Source organism: Tachypleus tridentatus, chromosome 10 (assembly GCF_004210375.1).
Source record: "Tachypleus tridentatus isolate NWPU-2018 chromosome 10, ASM421037v1, whole genome shotgun sequence".
In the NCBI taxonomy this organism is placed as follows: Eukaryota; Metazoa; Arthropoda; class Merostomata; order Xiphosura; family Limulidae; genus Tachypleus; species Tachypleus tridentatus.
The window spans coordinates 168,487,862-168,509,737 of NC_134834.1; the positions used below are offsets into that span (position 1 = coordinate 168,487,862).

Here is a 21,876-nt window from a genome sequence, read left to right on the forward strand (position 1 = left end):
GGCTGAAAGTTGCCCTTTGAAACAAGATCTAGGACATGCAACAATGAAATGATATTAAAACACATGTTGTGGCATATATATATTTAATAGAGGAAAACGTGAGGTAATAAAAAATACTCTACAAACAATTCGTGAAATCAAGATAAGAAATTCAAGCTGTACCAAAAACTAATAAAAGTTCAAATTGACTTTTATTATTGTCATGAGCTGTTCGAAATACATAGAACTATTTTCTCAATTGTTCATTGAGAACCACTAGAATTCACTAGAGCATTATCATAAGGTAAAAGGTAACTTAAAGGTGAGATGAAAACGACAATAGGAGGTAATATAACCGTGATCTTAATATCTTAGCGATAGTATGGCTAAGAAGAGGAAATGGAAACATCTGAAACCTTAGTGCACCTGCCCGTCCCTCAAGCCACATTTTATGCTAGAAAGCTACACTACAGCTGCAGATCTCTGACTATAACTATGAGGCAGGTGGCAGCCAAAAGAACATTTAAAGTGGAAGTTCCAGGTGGAACATCACTGTCTCATTCTTTAGACCTACAATTCTTTCGTAAAAACAAAGTAAAGTCAACTAGGTCATGATAATGTAACGAGTTACTGGTTTAGTTTAAGATGCTGAAGTTACTGAAATAATAATATTTTTTCACAAACCAGCTGTCTTTCTTCCGCTTTCTATGTTAGAAAAAGTCCACTGTTTCTAAATTATTTTCTGTGATTTTGAGGAACCAAAGACTTGTTTAAAAACCACGTCACATGTATATATATATGTTAGATTTGATAACACTATTCTGAAAGCAACCATGTAAATACAAACACAAAGCTTATTAAGACAGAAAAACATGTTTATCTCTGTGTGTGAAGACATACATACATACATATCAATTAATTTTAATGTCCCATTTCTTTTTCTACCTGCATGAGTACTTTTATCTCTTCTAACGATCATTTTAGCTACGAGTATAGGCTGTTATAGCCTGAATACAAAAGCTTGTTAGTTTTGAAAAAAATACATATACTCAATACAACATTGTTGTCAAAATCATCTTTAAATGACCAAATATTCTGATTTTTTTATAACTTTACATCCCCTTTTACAGAACTATATAAAATTATATAATAATATGTTATTGGACTTCTTGAAAATTTAAAATGCTTAATTTCTTGGATATTTGCGAATATGTATATACAGTTAACAATGTAAATTAATGTTTATATTCTGCTGGATCGCTATATGGCGTCATAATTTAAGGTCTCTTATTTTTTGTTGATTACAAAATTATCCCAAACAAATGAGTCCTATCTAGAAGCATTTTAGCAATAAAAACTTATTTCTGACTAATATTACATTATTTTGCTTTCATATCAGAATTGATTTTCATTTGTTTATTTCTCCCACCCGAGGGCGCTGTTCTACAGTCCACCAACTCTCAGCATCAGGTAATTCAAACATTCCTAAACATTATTTCTTTCCACTCTTCCTTCCTCCACGTTTTTGATAAGTGTTGAAAATCTAAATAGCATCAAAGTTTGTGATGAGAAAAAGACTGAATTACTTCATTTCTTTTAGATAACATCATGGGCCTGGTTTGATTTTGTAAACTATAGGATTCAAGTTATTCTAGTTGCTACGAGAGGGCAGTGCTGCACAAACTATCCCACGATTTCCACTGTGAGCCTTTGTCCTCCAGTATGTTCACGTTATATGGTTGGCTTAGCGGTGAGTTTTGAAGCACGCGGGACTGTTTACTGAAGTAGTTGTAACTGACTCCGCGCAGACTGATTTTGTATAGGGCACACCAACACCAGTCAGCCAGCAGTGTTTGAATGGTTAGTGTAAAGCAGTACTGATAGCCTCTAGCACCAGTGGCGAGACAGATTGTACAGTGTAGACTCAAACCCGCGGAGTCGTGCGCACGTGCACTTTGAGGTCAGTATTAAGTGAATCCAGGCCTAAGCGACATTGGAAAAGGAGAGTTTGAAGAAATTGACCAAGATCCTGGATGAGAAACTTCGAAATTTCAGTATGTTATCAGGAAGTCATTCGCGGCTGATGTTAAGCCTATTGTTTTTCACAATTAGCTCTGGTAAGATGATTTAGGTACATTATTTCTCTCTATATTTCATAGTTCCTTTTCTCCCTTTAGAACAAGAGACTTAAGCTGGTTTGTTACTACTTGTTTAGCTTGATCAAATGATGAAATTTCACAGTAACTGAATAAGTCAGTTTTCTGAAATACTTATGTTAAACTTATTTACCAAACCTACAGGACAAATTGTTTCATACCCTGGCATATTAAGATATAAAACCCATGGTACATTGTATTTATTGTTTAGAGTAACATTTATAATGAAAGAAACAAACAAAATGTTATAAGCATTGTTTAGACAACTAGAGAAAGTTTTTGGCTACAAAGAATAAATTGTTAAATCGAAAAGTTAAAACTTCCGTATAAAGCACCATTTTAAACTGTCAAACGTTTTAGGAAAATTACTTCCATTGGATCAAATGAGATGTTAGTAAAATTAAAATAAAACTTATCCGTATTGTTCACTTAATAATAAATAGGAGAGTTAACGACTTATCATTGCATTTATTTTTCGGGGGAAGAGTTACCCTAGGAAATATTATTTCAAAATAATTACCCATTCTGTTTTCATTAACAAAAATAAACGTGGATAACATGTTTGTTCCAAAACTAAAATTTGAGCTTGAGCTTCACTTTAACCGTCTTACCTTTTTTGCGTATTTGACTGTAATTACTCAACTGTGCGTTCTTTCAGTATCTTTTATTAAGAAACGATAATACCAGGTACAATATAACAAGTTATTTAAAACTTTTAGTGACAAATGTCTCAAATATATTTTTTTGGAGTAAACTAAAATATTCCTGATCAAAGATACCAGAAACTTCTTTGCCTTTTATCATAATCAAAATATTAGACAACCTCAAATTTGGTAGTTTGTTATGAGAACAGGGTATGTTCGTATTTTTGTTAGTAGTTGATCGTTTGGACGTGATAGAGAGCCTTTTTTCCCATTTTTGAAATATATAAAATCCATGTGTTATTCAGTTGTTCTGAATCAAAATATAAGCCCAAGTTTATTTTTTTTATAACAGTAGTGGTCCGTTTATTCGACGTTTATGCATATTAAAATTTAATGATCTATATATTTAAATTCTAGGCTTCAGGAGTCTTCGCTATAAACAAAAGTTTCCTAAGGACTTTGGTCTGATTACTATACATAGAAGCACACTCAGAGCAGGGTGATCTGAATATTCAAGGACTAGGTTTTTATTTAATGTTTTGGATCATGATCAGAATGCCAGACGCAATTACACCATCCTAATTTTTTAAGAATATGAACGTCCCTAAGTTTTCTAAGTGTTCATAAATGTGACTACCAAACTTTGTTATCCTATACGTTCATCACTTCTTTGAAAGTGTTGTTTATAAAATTAGAACATTTCCAATTCATGAAATATTCACATGGTGTCACAAACTTAAGTATAATTGATACTTTGGAGAAAATATTGTCTTTATATTTATAAATATATGTTTATTATGTAACTGATTTAATATTACATTATATTCACATATGACTTGTTAAGACGTGATTCATGTTATACATAGATAATATAATCCTGTTGAGAAAGCTAAACTTACATATATAAGAAAGTTAAAAGTGTATGCGTGATCTTATTAAATATAATGTCGAGAATAAAATAACAGCATAGATATTTCATTCTCCTGAGCTATCTAATACTAGATAAGCATGTTCGCTTATCATAGCAAGTAAATGACAGCATAACAATAGCTAAGTAACAAAAGAGTAATCTTATAGTGGTTACATATATACATGTGTGTGTATCTGTGTAGTAACACATTACAGTTGATAAGTGAACACATATTACAAAAGAGCGATTTTACAGAGAAAGCATCCTAGCAATAATATAAACTAATTTAAACCAATGAATTCTCACATAATATAATCACTACCACAGTAAACACCCCTATCATAAGTACGATAATACTTAGAGTAGGAAGAGGCCAGTTGTGCAATATAAATCAAAATTTCAAACACATTGCAACGAGCATGTAAACAAAAAATTATAAACTCTTTATGCACACTGTTGAATAGTGAACAGACCAACCAAGTAAAAAGTTATCAAATCACTTGAGAAAATCGCTACAGTAAAGACAAAAAATTACAAAACCACAAGTTTATCAATCTGACAAACAGACTGACTTACATTGTTGGAAAGGCATAGCTCTTTCCTGCCTTCATCTTACACATATTTAAATGCACATGATTGAATTACGCTACCTTGGCTAAAAGCGTTTTTCTTAGTTTTACTTATAATCTAGATAAAAATGATGACCATTTTGCAACACTACTTACAAGCTAACAGTACACTAGTAGCCATATTCTATGATTACAAGCATGCTCTGTGAGTTTTTAAGTAAGAACTCGCTCTTATATCACGTGCAGGTGTATTGTTGCTTAAGTGTACGCACTACATAATCAGCTTGCAGTTGTATTAGCTGGATAAAAAAAGTGAACTAAATAGATTCTCCAAATCTAGGTTCTAACAATGATCAAACTTTTCAAAACGAAGTTTTCAGTTCTATACATCTGTCTCAAGGGTTCTGTATTCAAAAGAGCAATACCATCATGCCAGTTGCCAATTTTTGACACAGTTTTGCTCAAGCATTCTAGAATAAACATAAGAATGCTAAGTTGTAAATTTCAAACTAAGTGTAATCTATCAAAATCTAAGGTTGTACCTGAAACAGTGCGATTTTTAAAATATGCCTTTCAAGGAAACAAAATGAGAGAAAAAAAGATAAAATCTTGTATTGACAACCTCTCAGCAAAAAGAACATAACTAAAGGAGTAGAGATAAGGTTAGAAACAGTAATGGTGAATACGCGAAACAAGCCTTTATACAGCCAAAGAGAAGATTGCTGCCCTGGCTAGATGGAAGAAAAACTAGAGCAAAGATATCAGAGAAAGGTAAGAAATGTCGAGAGATAGTTTTAAGAAAAGCTACTACAAGAGGATAAGGTTATAACTCAGTCACACACACGACTTATACAAAAGAAAACTATGAGACAAGTGTAAAACATTTTAAAGTAAAAATATTAGGAAGTAGGAATGGGAGCAGTAAAAGGTAAGGAAATCAGATAGAACAACATTATAACACTTGATTACAGCATATATATTGTAAGACCTTTTACCTGTGTAGACTTATGGATATTATAAAATAAGTAGCCTGATCTATTTATATTATTACTATACAGCACTTTGTTGTGTTAGCCTTCTAGTTTGTACTGATGTGCTGATACTGAGAGACTCTGTAAAATTGGTACTTCTTAACTAATGATGTCTAAGATTCAGCAAATAAGGGACTAAAATATTTTCTTGTCACATCAACAGTTAGCAAACAAGCTATTCACTGGTTTTAGCTACTTACAAGTAGGTACTAAATATAACTTGATTCAGAACACGTGACTAAGTTTTAAACCCTCATTCTTTACTTTCACACGACACTGCTATACAACCGGTCTTAAGCGTCTTATGCTTGTCGCAGGAAAACATGTCTGTATAATTCACTAACTCTAAACTTTGTGGTTGTAATCACGTTCGGTGTGTCTTCAGAACGTTCTTGTGCTTCAGCCACAGAAAAATTTCTCAGTAAGTAGCATTATAAAACAATAAATTCCTATGCATCTGTTTTCAGTCTAATATAAATATTCATGGTATGAAAAATAAGATAAATACTATCTTAACTCGGACATAATTGAACCTTTGTGAAATCGTTATCATATTGGGTTGATTTTCGGGTCAGTAGTCAGTTTCCTTTATTGGCTATTTTACCACAAAACTGACCTGAAATTTTAGTCTTGAATGATACAAATCATTTGCTCCTTGTGATGTTGCTCCGAAATCTACTTAAAGAATTAAATGTGTTTCATGGGTCACATCTTCTGAATTACAAATATATTCAACGTACAGTTTGATCATTAAAAACTTATCTTCATGAGATGACAATCATGTACCTGGTGTGCGTACTGAGTGTTTCTTCTAACCTGTAAAATTTAAAGTAAGTAATCATTACAGCATTTTATCTAATTCGTACCTATTCGCTCAATACTCTTGATAATCTTATAAGAACGCATTTAGTAAAATGAGCAACAAAGATAGTAGGAGTCTTAAACTTAGTACCGAGACTGATATCATCGGTGTTTATACAAAGCATTTCATAAAAAAGAATGACTCATTTCAGCGTGTATACGTAACTACTTAACCTCTATTACATAAATTTTAATCTGACTTGCACGCTTCACGTGCAGCAATCATAAGTGCTTTAAAAATACAGCTGTTTTAAGACTTGTTAAACTCTCATACAAATGTTATAAGACTTGTTGAACTCTCATACAAATGTTATAATACTTGTTAAACTCTCATACAAATGTTATAAGACTTGTTGAACTCTCATACAAATGTTATAATACTTGTTAAACTCTCATACAAATGTTATAAAACTTGTTGAACTCTCATACAAATGTTATAAGACTTCTCATTTGAACTTACGTCCATTTTAATTTTTCCTAGACGATACATCTGCAATAATACTAGTGTTACCAATATAAAACGTTTTATCTGTATAGACATATGGATATAAAATATGTAGGTTGAACTATCTACTTTACTATTATAATATAACATTTTATCTTGGCCTTCTAGTTTGTGTGTTATCAATATAAAGTAGATATGTTTAACAACATAATGAAAGCTTGGCCTACGAGAAAACTCGTGATATTTTCTAACGTATATAAAACATTTCCAATCTTCTAACTCAAATAGTAAATTTTTAGTTCATCCAGCGAAAACATATTCAACCTTTATCTTTGAGAAATACGGAGACACGTAGAAGTTTTGTGTGTGTGTTTTGCAATATATAAAGTGAAAGCAATGTAATGTCTTATTGCAAAACAGATATAAGTATAGGTAAAGAAAACTCCACAGCATGTTTTCTCTTCTTATATAGCAAAGGGATTGAAACGTAACATGTACCCTTAATCCTTGTAATCTGATGCAATTACTAAATAACAAATCTCTGCGACCAGTCCCTAAATAAGACAGATTTGTTATTTAGTAATTGCATCAGATTACAAAGATTTAGGGTGCATGTTAAATTTCAATCCCTTTGCTATAGAAGGAGAGAAAACATACATTAGAGTATCAATACATTTAAGTATTGCTATATATATATTTTAAATACAATTTCAACCGAAAATATATGCAACTCCTATTTTTTGAAAATTGGTGTACAGTAAATTAGAGAAATGTTTGATCTTTTGTTTTCTGCTTTGAAAGTTTCGATTCTAAATAGGAATAATCTTAAATATTTGGTTTCTGAGATAAAGATTTTTTTCCATTCTCCTATTTCGTAATTCTTCTAATACGAAATAAATAAGTAAAATGTACCTTGTCTCTGATTATGGGATTTGCTGAAAATAAGGTTTAATTCAACGCTTGTGAAGGAACCAAACTATTAACAAACAATAAAACAACAAGTCCAAATAAAACTTCAAAAAGTATCTCCATCTAGAAAACAACTACACATAAGCTACCGTACTTCACTATAAATATTTCTGCTATACAGCGTTCACTACAGTTGCAGGGGAATTTAACTACTATATAGGGGCGACCTGATTTTTTAAGGGTCATCTTTATCGAATATATTTCTGGACACAACTGTGCTAGTAATAAATGTCTCATATTGTGCATCTGTGGCCTACAGCTTTAAACATTGACTGCACAATATAGACTTAATCTCATATTGAAAGATCCAGCACACGTGTGTTACTCGGCAGTGCCATATAAAATTATAGTGGAGTCGCTAAGCTGATAAACCTGCTCAGTTAATTTTTCTATCACATTTTTACAGATAAGTGTAATAACTTATACTACAACAAAGCGAAAAACAAATATTATTTTCAAGAAATTTAACTGAAATATTTGCGTAGCATATTTTATGCAAAATTGGCATAAATGTTTTTATTTAACAGGAAAATTACAATTGATTAAATTTTTTGTTTGGAATCTAATGAATGACATATGTTTATTTTAATTAAATATTTTATTCTGAAAGGAAATCATAAAGAACCATTAAGTATCAATATATGAATAATTAATTACAAGATAGTAAAAAAAAATCTGATAAAAATACTTTCAGATCAGAGATAATAATTAAAATCACGTGGTTTCAAGTGTTAAACTGCTGGTTTTTTAAAGTACGAATAAGTGTAAAATCACTTTGGTCATGATTTACAAAATAGCTGAGAGTATAAACATATCATTTCATTTTAATCTAGGGTTGAAGGCACGCGCGCGCGCGCATGTATGGAATAAATATTTGATTTTAACCCAGACAATAAAAGACCAAGTATCATGCATTCTTGTCATTTCCTGGAATTTCAATAAAACGCTTTATTTTGAAAATACATTAAAAGCGCTTGTAAATGCATTTCAGTTTCATTATACTGTTACTAGACAGAAACTTCATTTAAGTCCTTGACATCTTGTTTTTCGGGAAGAGTTGAATAATGTCATATATCAAAATAAGACTTTACGTGTTCCTTTTTCGTTCTCATCAATTGTTCTTATTTTATTATTTAGTAATCAGACCGTCTCTGACTGAAAGCTTGTCACAATACTTAACTTAAATAACAACATAATTCAATCAAGAAAGGAGCAACTTGTCCATTGGCTGCAGCTTAGCTTAGTTTGCTTGCTTCTTGCTGTAGTTTGGAAGATGTATCGAATCAAATAAAACCAACAATTGAGAGATCACAAATCAGCGTCGGCTTCTTTTGCTGAAATACAACCAGAAGAACCTCTGGAATCTTTCGTTTGTCTCAGCAGTATTATTTAAAATTGCAATTCCCGTTATTATTATCATCACTATACGTTCAACATAAGTTGGACTGGATATCCTTAATATTATTCTGGAATTCAACTACAAAGAATCTCTTTCTCTTGTCCTTCCGTTTTTGGTCTCAATGTGCCAAATGATTGGAAAGATATGGCAATAATCAAAGTTTATTTTTTCGCAAAACACAATTTACTTCTATTGTGCCTTCCTGTAAGTTAGTACATTCCTATTTATACCACAACAAAAAACAATTATCGATCTATCTTTAGTATCCATCTTGACCACAAATACAAATACCTGTTTCTGTAACATTTGCACGTGAAATAATCACGTTGAATATAACGTTTACCTAAAACCGGCTTGTTAGAGAACCGACTGGTTTATTTACTCTGTCTAAATTTTTTTTTTTTGAAGAATTAAGTTGTTATAATTCATAACTGTCATCAAAGTTTGATAATATATATATCAAGTACAACAGTTAAAATGTGTTTTTGCTATCTTTAAAGTGTGTAAACTAACGAATAAAATATAACTGGATCCAATCTTTATATTGAATTGCTCATGCTGATGCGCACGGCGTAACTAAGATCTTTCTGAGATTAATTACAATAATTATCTCCACTGACTGCTTGATAAACATTCATAACTAGTCGCCTACGTTAAACTTGTGTTTTATAGCAAATACGAATATCTAATAATTTTTCTTTAATTTTGTAATTCCGAAGTCGTTATAATTAGATAACTTATACACCTTAGTTGAATTTCACTGACAAGCTTTATTATAAACGACAAAATCGGAAAATGCGTTACATAAATAACTAACTCAAAAATAATTTCCCATTCTACGATTTCTTCATGAACGATGGAACCTAACTAAACTTGTTGACATCAGTTTTAAAAATTCTTCATTAAGCAATAAGCTGGTTTCGTCTGCTTATTTCTCTTACGTCAGTCAAGAATAACTCTAATTACCTAATATATTAAGATTAAAATAATTATTTACGCTTGACTGACTGCAGCATATCGAGGAAAATCTTTCACCATGAGACAGGTTTATATGCTAGTGCAACATTACTTTACTACTCGGCTGGTACATTCCTATAGAAACTGCTTCGGAACATTCACAGCTCATTAAGAAACGTTTTAACTCGGAACAGGTCAAATGTAATCCACGTCTGCGTTTCGTTGTCGACTCTTATTTTTTCTCACAAGACACAAATCGAGTTTGTATAAAACACCGAAAATCTCTATTATATTCTGATTTCCTTCCACACAGAAATAAAACTCTGAGATGTATACACAAGCATGTGTTTTAAATGATTTTACTAACGGCTACTCTCAATTAGTAATTTCATTAAAACATCTTTTAGTCTGTCTAACTTTTTTATTGAATATTTCAGTCCAAAAGAGAAGTGTCACCATGTGGGAAACTACATAGTATTGAAATAGATCCCACATTCCCTTAACCCCTGGTATTCATTCTCTTCATTCCCGTGTAAGTCTTGTACGTTATTCTTTCAAAATAGTGTCAGTCATAAAATGAGTTAAACATTGTTGGTCTGCTGTGTTTATTGTGCCCCACGTATTTGATCAGAAAGGAATTTCAAAAAACTGTGTTATTTACTGTTATGTTTAGCGCTTCGTTGAAGTATCCTCGAGAAACGGCTGTTAAAATACAGCCTTGCTTTCATGACGGTCTGATAATTAGGAATTTATGTAAACTCTTCGCTTGTTCTGTCAGTAATTTTACAATCTAAAAAGGACATAAGGCATCGGTTTTCCAGACATATGTTTCGTCTTTATTTTACAATATTTAAACTTTCGACATTACATGAATTTAAAGAGCAGAACCTGCCAGAAACAGTGTGTGTTTTGAAGCACAAACTCTCAAGTATGAACACTCCCCTCTTCCTGCAGTTGCGAGAAACTGTCTAAAGATGACACAAAACACCTAGCGTAATCTCTCTAGAAACAATGATCCATCTCACGGCTTTCGTAAGATCTTTCGACGAACTAATTAAACTGTCAATCCTGGTACAGTTCTCATTGTAACGATCCAGCCTAATCTCATAATTATGACCTACATGTTATACGTATGTACCGCATGCATTGACTTCATACATAAAACTCAAATATTCTGCTATTTATGAAACTCCTTTTCTAAATACGAAATACAATTTTAAATGTTATTTCATGTACACGAATCTTCACAAAGTTCCTAAGTAGATGTAATAAAAATAGATTTGTTATGATATTAAACTCTGTTTATAATCGTATATGATTTAAGATTTTTTTGTGCCCTTTTAATATAGAATGTAATTCACGACATCTCTTCTTACCTCGGTGAAACGCATATTGTCGAGAACAATCCATAAATGAAACAAGATTATCAACTAATAACCTGAAAATAACGTTATTTTGACTAAAAGAAATGCATCGTTTCCATCTCCATTTCCAACTGTGTAGGTTAACCGTTTATGTATATTCATTAAAATCATGAAGTAATTTAGCAGAGTCTTATTGATAAGGTTTGCGAAGCAGATTTCAGAAAGAAAATATCCCTTTCTTAAAGAGAAGTTTGCCTGAAATTTGCTGGTAGCTAGTAAAGGTTTATTAAAATTTTCTGAGTTTCATAATTATGTAGCTTGGATATCGCAACCAAATACTAGTTGTTATTTGATAAGAGAGAAATATTTATTAAACACCTTTAACTAATGTATTTAGTTCAACATATATTTAAAAACAAAGTCCTCTCTTTCCCCCACCGCCTTTAAATGTAGTCATATATCCGTCTTATATAGTCATATATCTTGTACAGGGATATTCTACACCTATAACGAGTATTTAAAGAGCAACTATGACAAAACGTCTGTAGGTTTTCTTGTTTCTTAAGCTGTTCGATTCTTTGTACTTTCTTCATAATCGATTTACCAGAAATGGTTGTGATATAGTTCCAATTATTTGTTTCAACAGAACACGGTGCACCTGCTAGTTAACGTCTCGTGGGTTAATGGCTGCCCTTGCCCACACACCTTTCCCAGTCGGGTCTTTGCACGCTGAGGCGAATGCATATAAACTACCTCCACACTTTTTAGTTTCTTTTACGAACAAGCCTGTTCGCTAATATAATTTCCTAACATCCTTTAGACTATGTAGATTTTCAATTTACAATGGTAAAAATGTATTATCTGATGTTAATGTCGGTGTTCTAATTTTACTGAAACGTTATCGTCTTTATATTATTTTATAATAAAAATCAAATATTTTTGGGTATCAAATAGCAGAACTGAAGTGTTTTATTTACTCTAGAAGCCTAGAACTCGTGGGTCCTTAGACATTACTGCTAAGTTGGATTAGTAAACAAGTATTCAGTCTATGATTTCGGTGCACTGTTAAGTTGGTTTTCAACTATATTGGATGGTACAATATTACTGGCTTTGGCATTGTTTACTTCCAAATTATTCATCTTGCTCGGCACTTTGAGGCTCTGGATGCGATATAAAAGTGATAGTCTAATCCCACTATTCAATCAAATAAGAGTAGCCCAAAAGTTGACTGTGGGTACTACTAACTATCTACATTCCCTGTAGACTATCAGTTCAAAATTAAAGGTAGTTTTTTTTCGTAAAACTTTGTAGGAAAACTCTAAAATATACATACAAATAATATTACGTTATCTTTCAGATTTATTTAGTCACGATGGTTACAAAACTAGATTATTTTTTTAAAGTTTGAAATTATATTAATTTCCCAAATGCCCAGTTGATGCTTAAACAGTTATAAACCTATCGTCAGAACATTTTGTTACTTTTACTCTTTGAAAATTATGGATAAACAACATTTGAATATTTAAGTCGATTAACACCAAATACTTTGTGTTTTGTTTTTTACTGTGATTTTTTATAATGGTGGACGTTTTCTAACGTGATTTCTGTCGTACGAAAATCAACGACAATATGAAATTAAGTGGATATTTTGCCATTAAAGTGGTTTTTATACATATTTTCGCCGTGCTCTAACTCACTCTTCATAAGGTAAGGTGGTAAACATGGTTCAATAGCTTTCACATTAAAAAAAAAAAAAATTAGTTTATCTATTGCACTGTAATAGGCGTTCAACGATTGATTCGCATCGTTGAAATAATTAAATTATTTCTTAGAATATGGCATATCCCTTGAGAATACGACGTTTCCAGTAAAACACAGGATTTTAATTGCTAGGTTAAAAAAAAAAACTGATTTTGATCTGAAGGCTCACTGTATAAAATCAAAAAATATGCCATTACCTATACGAGTATAAATAGTCAATACTCAATAAACAACACTATATGAAAAATAGTGTTGTTACTTTTTGAGAAAATATCCTTATAGTTACAAAACATGTGAAATAATGTGAGAAACCTGTTTTTAAAAGTACCTCCGATAACACCGTCTCTTCACATCGCCACTTATGCTAGTATATTTTATTAAGTCCCAGATAGCACTTAGGTGTGATGAATGTGTTATACAATTTTCTTTATTTGCATAATATATGTGACATAGTAGCTGTTTATTTTTTTGCATGAGATTAACAGAAACCAGTTTTCCAGATTCTATAACTCAACAATATTATACAGAAAAACTTAAACCACAATTATTAATGAAGTCATGATCTAAGTGCTTGACTGTATTCTATTAAAATATGGTAAGATTACCAGGCAAATTATTGTAGTAACAGCAACACATCTAAATACATTTAACAAACAAGCTGTACGATCAGGGAAGGCCCGGTTCTTGAGTAAGCCCGACAAGCTGTACGATCAGGGAAGGCCTGGTTCTTGAGTAAACGACATCGTGCTGCTAGAGTACCTTCGGGCTAATGGGGCTTCTTATGCTGTACCTGTTTTGTTTAACCCTAAGACGTAGGCTCTTATTTCGTGATTTGCACGCTAGCTCATCTCGACAATAAATACAAGGGTGTTTGATAGAAACGCTAGTGACCTCTCACGAACCAAACTAAAATTAATCGTCTTCGTAAGTCGTTGACCTGACTCATGCAGAGGACACGATGCACATAGATTGGAACATAATTCTCCAAGCATTTCATACTGAATAACAAATTCACCTTAAAATATATAATTATATTTATTATTTACAGAAAAAAATGTCATATCTGGTACCGTCTAGGATTACCAAGCTTCCACAAATATCCTCAAAAGAAAACTTACTACGAGGTCAAATTGAGGTTTCCGATACAGGAAATGAATAACTGTATCCTTCCTTCACTTCCTGATTAGAGCCATGTATATCCCAGTTGTTTGAATGAATTGACTTTCTTACTTCTTCCAAGTTCAAATTTAAAACATGTATTTCTTGGGTAATTAAAATGGATTAGCTTTTGTACTTCCTAAATCCTCAGATTGGGTTAATTTTGAGCCCAGTTGTTATTGATAATGATGAAGATAGTACAAGAGGAAATGAATCAACTATTTATTTCAGGAAATGATTTGTTTCACTAGAATGTACATATATTGCAGACTTATAAAGTATGGGTTAGACGTTTTAGTCTAATTTCACCGTCTAATCAATCAACTATATTTTATTTACCATTACGAAACATATCAAAAGGCCTGGCATGGCGTGGTGGTTAAACTGCCCGACCCATACACATGTGGAGGCGTTATAACGTTATAATCAGTTCCACTGTTCGTTTAGAGTAACACAAGAGTCGGCAGGTGTCGACTAGTTGTTTTTCCTTTATTCTATAACAGAAAGCTGTCGAGTAACTTTGCGCTAAATTCAATATGCAAACGAAAGAAATACATAAGAAAAAGAATCTTCTTGTACGTTTTCTTTTGAGCACAACCGCAGCATTGTTTATATTATATCTGATTATTCATCTGGGAAAAAAAACAACATTATGATAAGATCTCTTTAAACACTCTATGTTATTAAGAACTGTGGGCATAAACGTATGGTCGAAAAATAGTGATATGTACCTGAAACTATTTTAGCCTTGAGTTTCCTAACTAACCGATAGAAAGGACTTGGTTGTTTTAAGATATTCGCGTAAATGTACACAAGAATCGTTTACGACAGTCGTCCCTACCTTTGAACAAATAGATTAAAGGGAAGAGCGCTCGCTAGTCAACAATACTCACTCTAAAGTCTTCAGACTACTATAATCAAACAGTAGAAATTGATACTCGCTCTTATAACGTACTCGTAGCCCCAAAGTGCAGAGCTCGATTTCGTTATGGTAATAGAATACGAATTATGGAACCACAGATGCTAAGGTTAAAGGTTAATATGCTAACTATTAGGTCAAGCACAACAATAGTAACTTAAAATATTAATGGATTCCCTTATTTTTAATATTTTAAAGTTAACGTGCAAGTTAATTATCTAAAAGATAAATTTCTCTATAGACTTCACCTTTATATACCAGGCCTACTTTCTCCCAAACGCATAGCTAAAGTTTTTTATGTGTTATCTTTTCAACTACTCTTTTTGGTTTTTGAACTTTTATTAAATAAAAATGGCATGTCTTAAAATCTTACATATGTGCGTTATCCAAATGGTTTAATGCTAAGATTTAAACAGGCACTATTCAACTCAGTAGCAAACTTGATAATCTCAGGGCTTTTACTGGTAAATAGAAATTTATTTTGTAGCACAGATAGCGTGAAAGACTGCCAGTAAGCTTTTAAGTTTTGATGTTCTGCAGGTGAAAATCTTTTCACTGAAAGTATCTACTCCAGTAGCAACAAAGTGGAACATAAAATAAGTTTCCTATTTTTGACACTTCGGAATGTGTACAATTTGACATTACGTCCGGAATGTGTACATTACGTCCATTACTCTGATTGTTGGCGGAATTTCTTTAAAGAAAGAAAAAAAAAAAAGAGACACACGCCCTGTGAGATCTTTTACACAGCTTGTATTCTTAGACGACCGTGTCAGAAAGTGTTTTTCTTTTTTTTTTTCCCAAAGTAATTTTGATAAAGTAGACAAGCCTGCTTTGACCCGTGTCTAATGGTCCGTTGAAGTCTGTAGCTTTCGTTGACCTTCATTTGGCAGGTAGTCAATAGCGTATGAAACACTGTCGGCATGGTTACGTAGAGATAAGTTTGAGGTTTTACAATCTAATAGTACAGCTGTTATAAAATTATTTCATTATCATTCAAGTCCTATTCTGTTAGTTATTTTAATGTTTTGTCCCACCAAAACGAAGTAGACGTCTTCTGCAACATAGTCAACCTTGACATTGATTGTATCGTTATGTTCATCTGATGTTTGGTTTAGCCAGATCTAAATTTATAATCTGAAGGTGATTAGTTCCGGTTGATGTTTCAACTACATATATGTATATACTTATATATATACATACATATAACAAGACTCTGGCATATCAGATTGTTCTATTTCTTTGTTTTCTTTATTAGGGCACGGTATAGCCAGGTGGGTAAAGGCGTTCGACTCGTAATCTGAGGGTCGCGGGTACGAATCCCCCTCGTACCAAACATGCTCTCCCTTTCAGTCGTGGGAGCGTTATAATGTGACGGTCAATCCCACTATTCGTTGATAAAACAGTAGCCCAAGAGTTGGCGGTGGATGGTGATGACTAGCTGCCTTCCCTCTTGTCTTACACTGCTAAATTAAGGACGACTAGCGCAGATAACCCTCGTGTAGCTTTGCTCGAAATTCAAAAACAAACAAACAAACTTCTTTATTACTTTCTTCTTTCCACTGCTTCTCTTTTTTATTCTACATAAATCATTCCAATATTCTATCAGTGCTTCACAGATCTTTTTTTATTCTCTATTCTTTCATTGAATAAATTCCAAATTTTCGAATCAATTTCTGGGAATTTCATCTTTAGATTTTTCGTTCTAACTTCAAAAGCTTCAATTTTGATTTTCAACTTTTCCATTTCTAATCTTGTACTCACTTGTTTTTGTTTACAGATAGCTTCATTATTTTTTCGTGTAATTTGAAAGGAGTTAGTCAGGAACCTCTTGAATTGCATATTTCCATAAGTTACTCAACTTTCCAGCTTTCAAATGTTTTCGAAAATGTAAATTTTCTTTATCTTTATAGTGTTGTTTAAATCACATAAAGTATCTCCACAATGTTTTTTTTTTTTCATCTAATGTTTCTTGCAGATTATAATTTGTTTTATATCATCTCTTTTCAGTCCCTTCTATTAAAACGTTTAATATTTCTTTCTGGTAATCATAACTTATTGTAACTTCCATTACAATGTTTAATATTTCTTTCTGTTAATCATAACTTATTGTAACTTCCATTACAATGTTTAATAGTTCTTTCTGTTGATCATAACTTATTGTAACTTCCATTATAACATTTAATATTTTCTTCTGTTGATCATAACTTATTGCTATGTATTCAATTAATTCATCTTCTCTTTGCATCCATTTATCAAAAGTTTGTTTGTTTGAATTTCGCGCAAAGCTACTCGAGGGTTATCTGTACTAGTCGTCACTAATTTAGTAGTGTAAGACTAGAGGGAAGGCAGCTAGTCATCACCACCCACCGCCAACTCTTGGGCTACTCTTTTACCAACGAATAGTGGGATTGACCGTAACATTATAATATCTCTGTGAAATCCTCAAACTTTTTTTTCGACTTTTGTAATTTAAACCTTAAAGTTAGTTTCTTCTTTGCCTTTTGGAAGAGTTCTTTCAAGTAAACTGTTTTGAGTCTGATCTAGCTTTGAAATGTTATTAAAAATAAACCAACAGCTATTGCAGATACAATCAGAACATCAAGTGAAATGGTTTATATGGAATGGAAGATAAAAAAAGAAGTAATGAAAAGAAGAAAGGCAAAAAAATATATATATATATAATAGTCTGATATTTCATTGTTTTTTCCTCGTATTTACTGGTGAATCTTACTGATGATTTGGTTAAATATATAAATGTATTACTTGTGCTTATAAATAATAGTGTTTTCTTGTCAAGAACTAGTTTCATAGACTTGTGTACTCCGTGGAAAGTTAATACGTGTATTTTTCAACCATCATGTTTTCTGTCAAAAACCAACTGGTTTTAGTATGATAACTCCAAGTTATTTACAGTGTAGACCTTTATTGTGAAGTATTTTGCTTAGTAACTTTCAGTTGTGTATAAGTTATTAGAGAACAAACATCTTGCATATTCTTGCTGATAAATGTTTGAAATATACTATACTGCCTATACACAGATAAAGTAAAGAAAAAGTGTCATCGGACACTGTTCGGTTTTTCACATTATTCATACAATAAGTAAATTTAGTATTACGAATATTCTTTAATCTTGAAGTCTGAACTTAAATACACTACACTTTGATCAACGTGTGTTATTGGATTATATAAGTTTCCAATAATTCCGCTCCTCGTCAGTTAACCATGATCACAAGTTAACCAATGAGAGATAAACTGAACTTATATCATACCGAAAATTATCAAACATATTATTTGTGAGAACGTGCTATACAGTCCGTCCAGTCTGCTTATCGTAATGACAATAAATATGAAGAACTGATGGTTGCTAATTATATGTGAAAATATTTTCGTGTAATAATGAAGATATCACACCATTGCACGTTTCAGTATCACGATCTTAAGATATATAACTATTTTATGATATATTTTAATGCATTATATATTTAAAAACGGCTGGTATGGATAGAGAAAGCACTAATAGAATAGCGAACAACGTTTCGACCTTCTTCGATCATTGTCACAAGGTGAACCTGACGATGATCGAAGAAGGTCGAAACGTTGTTCGCTCCTCTATTAGTGCTTTCTCTATCCATACTAGCCGTTTTTAAATATATAAACAGAAACTTATAAACATGATCACAGTAGCAATGTTAAAATAGGTGTTTCTGATTAAGAGTTTGATATTACGAACTACCAAGAATTTGTTTAAATGAATTATTAAATTATTTCTAACTGTTTAATTTTATTATAGAAAATCTAAAAAAATGGTCCCCAGGTGGGGCAGCGATAAATTTGTGGAGTGACATCCTTAAAATCCGGTGAATAAAATTAATATAGCCCATCGTAAAGTTTTGCCCTGATAAAAAAAAAAGGAAGGAAAGTTTCATTGATTATTTATGAATGAAATGGATCCATAATGTTTTCACATCCTATACTTATATACTGGGTAAAAAAAATTGTTACTGCTTTCTGATAAAAGAAATGCTAAAAACCGAGTTTCGATACACGTGGTAGGCAGAGCACAGATAGCCCTTCATGTAGCTTTGTGCTTAACTACAATCAAACATACAAAGCGATAGGAAGACAATGAGACTTAGGATTTTATAGCGAGATTCAGTACTCTTTATTAAGAAGGTTCCTTAACAAAGACAGCTTATTATTATTATTATTACGCGACACTTGGAATTCTATTAGGCAGAATTAGAGAAAAACATATTCTCAAGACGGCTGGTATGAGTATTGAAACTCTCTTTGTTAACCTGAAGATGACCTAAGAAAGGTCGAAACGTTGTTCTCTATTCTATTTTAATTATAGTTTTAATACCCATACGTTGAGAATACGTTTTTACTTCAAATGGGTTTCTCGTCATCAGGAATTAAAGTAAATTAGTCTGTAATACTTTTTTTTGCTTCTTTGTTTTGTTTTTACCTTTTATATTAGTTACAACTGTGTACGCCAAAAATGCCAAGCGTGAGACGTGGGTATATCCCATTTTAATTTATTACTCATTAGAATCTCTACCAGCCTACCCTCAAACTGAAAAATTTTAAGGCAAAGTTAGAATAAATTAAACTATGAGACCTTGGACGTGTTCAAACACATCAAGCGAAAAGGTTTGACCTCCCGAGAAAAAAAAAACTATAATTAGTGCCCAAATCAGTTTAAAGATCACAGAGCTATGAGTTAAACGTTTCCACTTGAAAAACTCAGACCCACACTATGAGCCGCTGTTCTGCCACGAAAAATATCCTCCATTGGTACAGAGGCAAGTCAGCAAACTTTCACGCTAGAATCCGGATTTCGATACCTGTGGTAGGCAGAGCACAAAATTGTTTAGCTTTCTGCTTAACTTCAAACAAACAAGTAGTTAAAGTGCAATGAACAAGTCGAAAAGTGAATAAATACCACTTTATCTAACTCTAATGCTATAAGTTATCAAAAACCATTGCGCATTTGGTTGTTCATCATAGTCCGACTAATTAATGTGTTTTGATGCTTTCTGTGATAATATTAAACACGCTTATTTCTACATCTGTATTTGATGTTTCATGATATATCCATGTAATCAGTGAAAACAAACCTTGTAATTTTTAATTCAAAACTTAATGAATATTATAAATTCAGGTTAGTAATACAAAAAACAAAGTTTATTATAATTCCCTATCTGCATCTAGAAAATATTGCAAGATGTTCTCTAAATAATTTTATATTGATAGATAAAAGTAAGCATTATTTTTTAGCTCGCACATGATTTTTAACAAGTTATCGCAGGTCATTCTAGTACATTATCCCTTTTTTATGACTAATCTAAATTAATTACTTCATTCTGTCGCCCATACATTAGTCTTATTGTATAACTTAGATCCTCACTCATCTGTTCCACTTTACATTAGTACAATATGTATATATTTTACACTTGCCGTAGATATTTCAACCCTCGTTTTTGTATTTCATCATCCAAGAGATGTTTCATTGCCTCACTCTCATCACGTGTATATATTGTTCTTTTCAACGTCAACGCATTCTAAGTGCATGTGCTTTTGAAAGGTAGACATAATTAAATTATTCATGACAACATATTCTAGTGTGACTATATCTGTCATTATTCTAAATTATTTACCATAAAGTGATTGGTGATTTTTATCATTTTCCTCCCATTACCACAATAAACGAAAAAGGAAAATTGTTCATTGCGTTTTATTTCATTCAATGAAAAATCACAAAATGTAAAACTATAGTTGTGTATTTCTAACAGTTATGCTAAAGAACCGTGTTTTATTAGACAAAATATCCATAGAACACGCATTATACATTATTCATGGATCAATATGCCTTTGTTAGTAATTATGTTCCCACTTCAGAGGAAGAAGTTGTCTCTCGCCAGAGGGCTCTACACGTGTCGACGTTGGAAGAGGGAAGAAATGGGGAGAAACAATGATGTCACCAGAGTGGGTGCAATGCTAATCGCCATGACAAGCGGAAATGGCAATAGACGTCAGAGGTGACTATGTAATAGTTCCACGATCCACTTTGTGGGACCAGGTGACACTGGTACCATGCATTAATGTTATCGGAGAGAGTACTTTGCCAGGCCGTTAGAGACAATGACACGTGGCATGTATCAACGTGTCTCAACATGGCTATGTGTGAAACATTAATTCATTAGTACTATATTTATTGACATTTCCTAACCATTTACATGTAAATTGTAATAAGAAAAGATGCAAAGAGAAATATTCTGTAATAATATAAAATATACTGTTTCGATTATTTCGACTTTATGATATTCGTAAAACTTGGCCAATTAACGCATTTACGCATGTTTCTTTATAGTTTTAGCTCACATGTGTTTTACTAAGGTGAGCGCTATAATTCCAGGTATGTCATCAATGTCCAGATTTAATTATGTTAAAACTATTATTTTAATAAATGACAATCTCACTGCTGTAGAATTTAACAAATCAGCTGTTATTTATTATTTAAACAAGATCATAACTTTTGTTTCCAATTATGTTTATTTTTCTATATTACATGTATTTTACAAAGGTGGACAATGTTACTAGGGGTTTATAAGATTTCAATGTACATTTAATTCCATACGTTTGACAAAGATGTTTCTGTACTTCAGTAGTACAGCATACAGCATATAGACGTTTTTTTCATTGCCATCTGTGGTTGATTCGCACCATGAAAACATCTCATTATGACTCC

At 32.2% G+C, this 21,876-nt stretch overlaps 1 protein-coding gene and 1 long non-coding RNA gene across 4 annotated transcripts in view; both read left to right on the top strand.

Annotated features, from left to right (window-relative positions):
• Positions 1–1,505: 1,505 nt before the first annotated feature.
• LOC143230878 (nephrin-like) overlaps positions 1,506–21,876 on the top strand; it is a 68,595-nt gene continuing 48,224 nt past the window's right edge. The window contains exon 1 of one of the 2 annotated variants that reach the window (XM_076465168.1): positions 1,506–2,096. In XM_076465168.1, coding sequence (XP_076321283.1) covers positions 2,036–2,096 — 61 coding nt within the window. In that variant the 5' untranslated portion in view covers positions 1,506–2,035. The remainder of the gene's footprint in view (positions 2,097–21,876) is intronic. The other variant, XM_076465169.1, reaches the window with a different exon arrangement.
• On the top strand, positions 5,591–21,536 carry LOC143230879 (uncharacterized). Of its 2 annotated transcripts, none has more exons than XR_013016659.1 (2): positions 5,591–5,710; positions 21,027–21,536. It is a non-coding gene; the product is annotated as an uncharacterized LOC143230879 (long non-coding RNA). The 2 variants fall into 2 exon arrangements; XR_013016658.1 differs by lacking the exon at positions 5,591–5,710 and adding an exon at positions 19,854–19,977.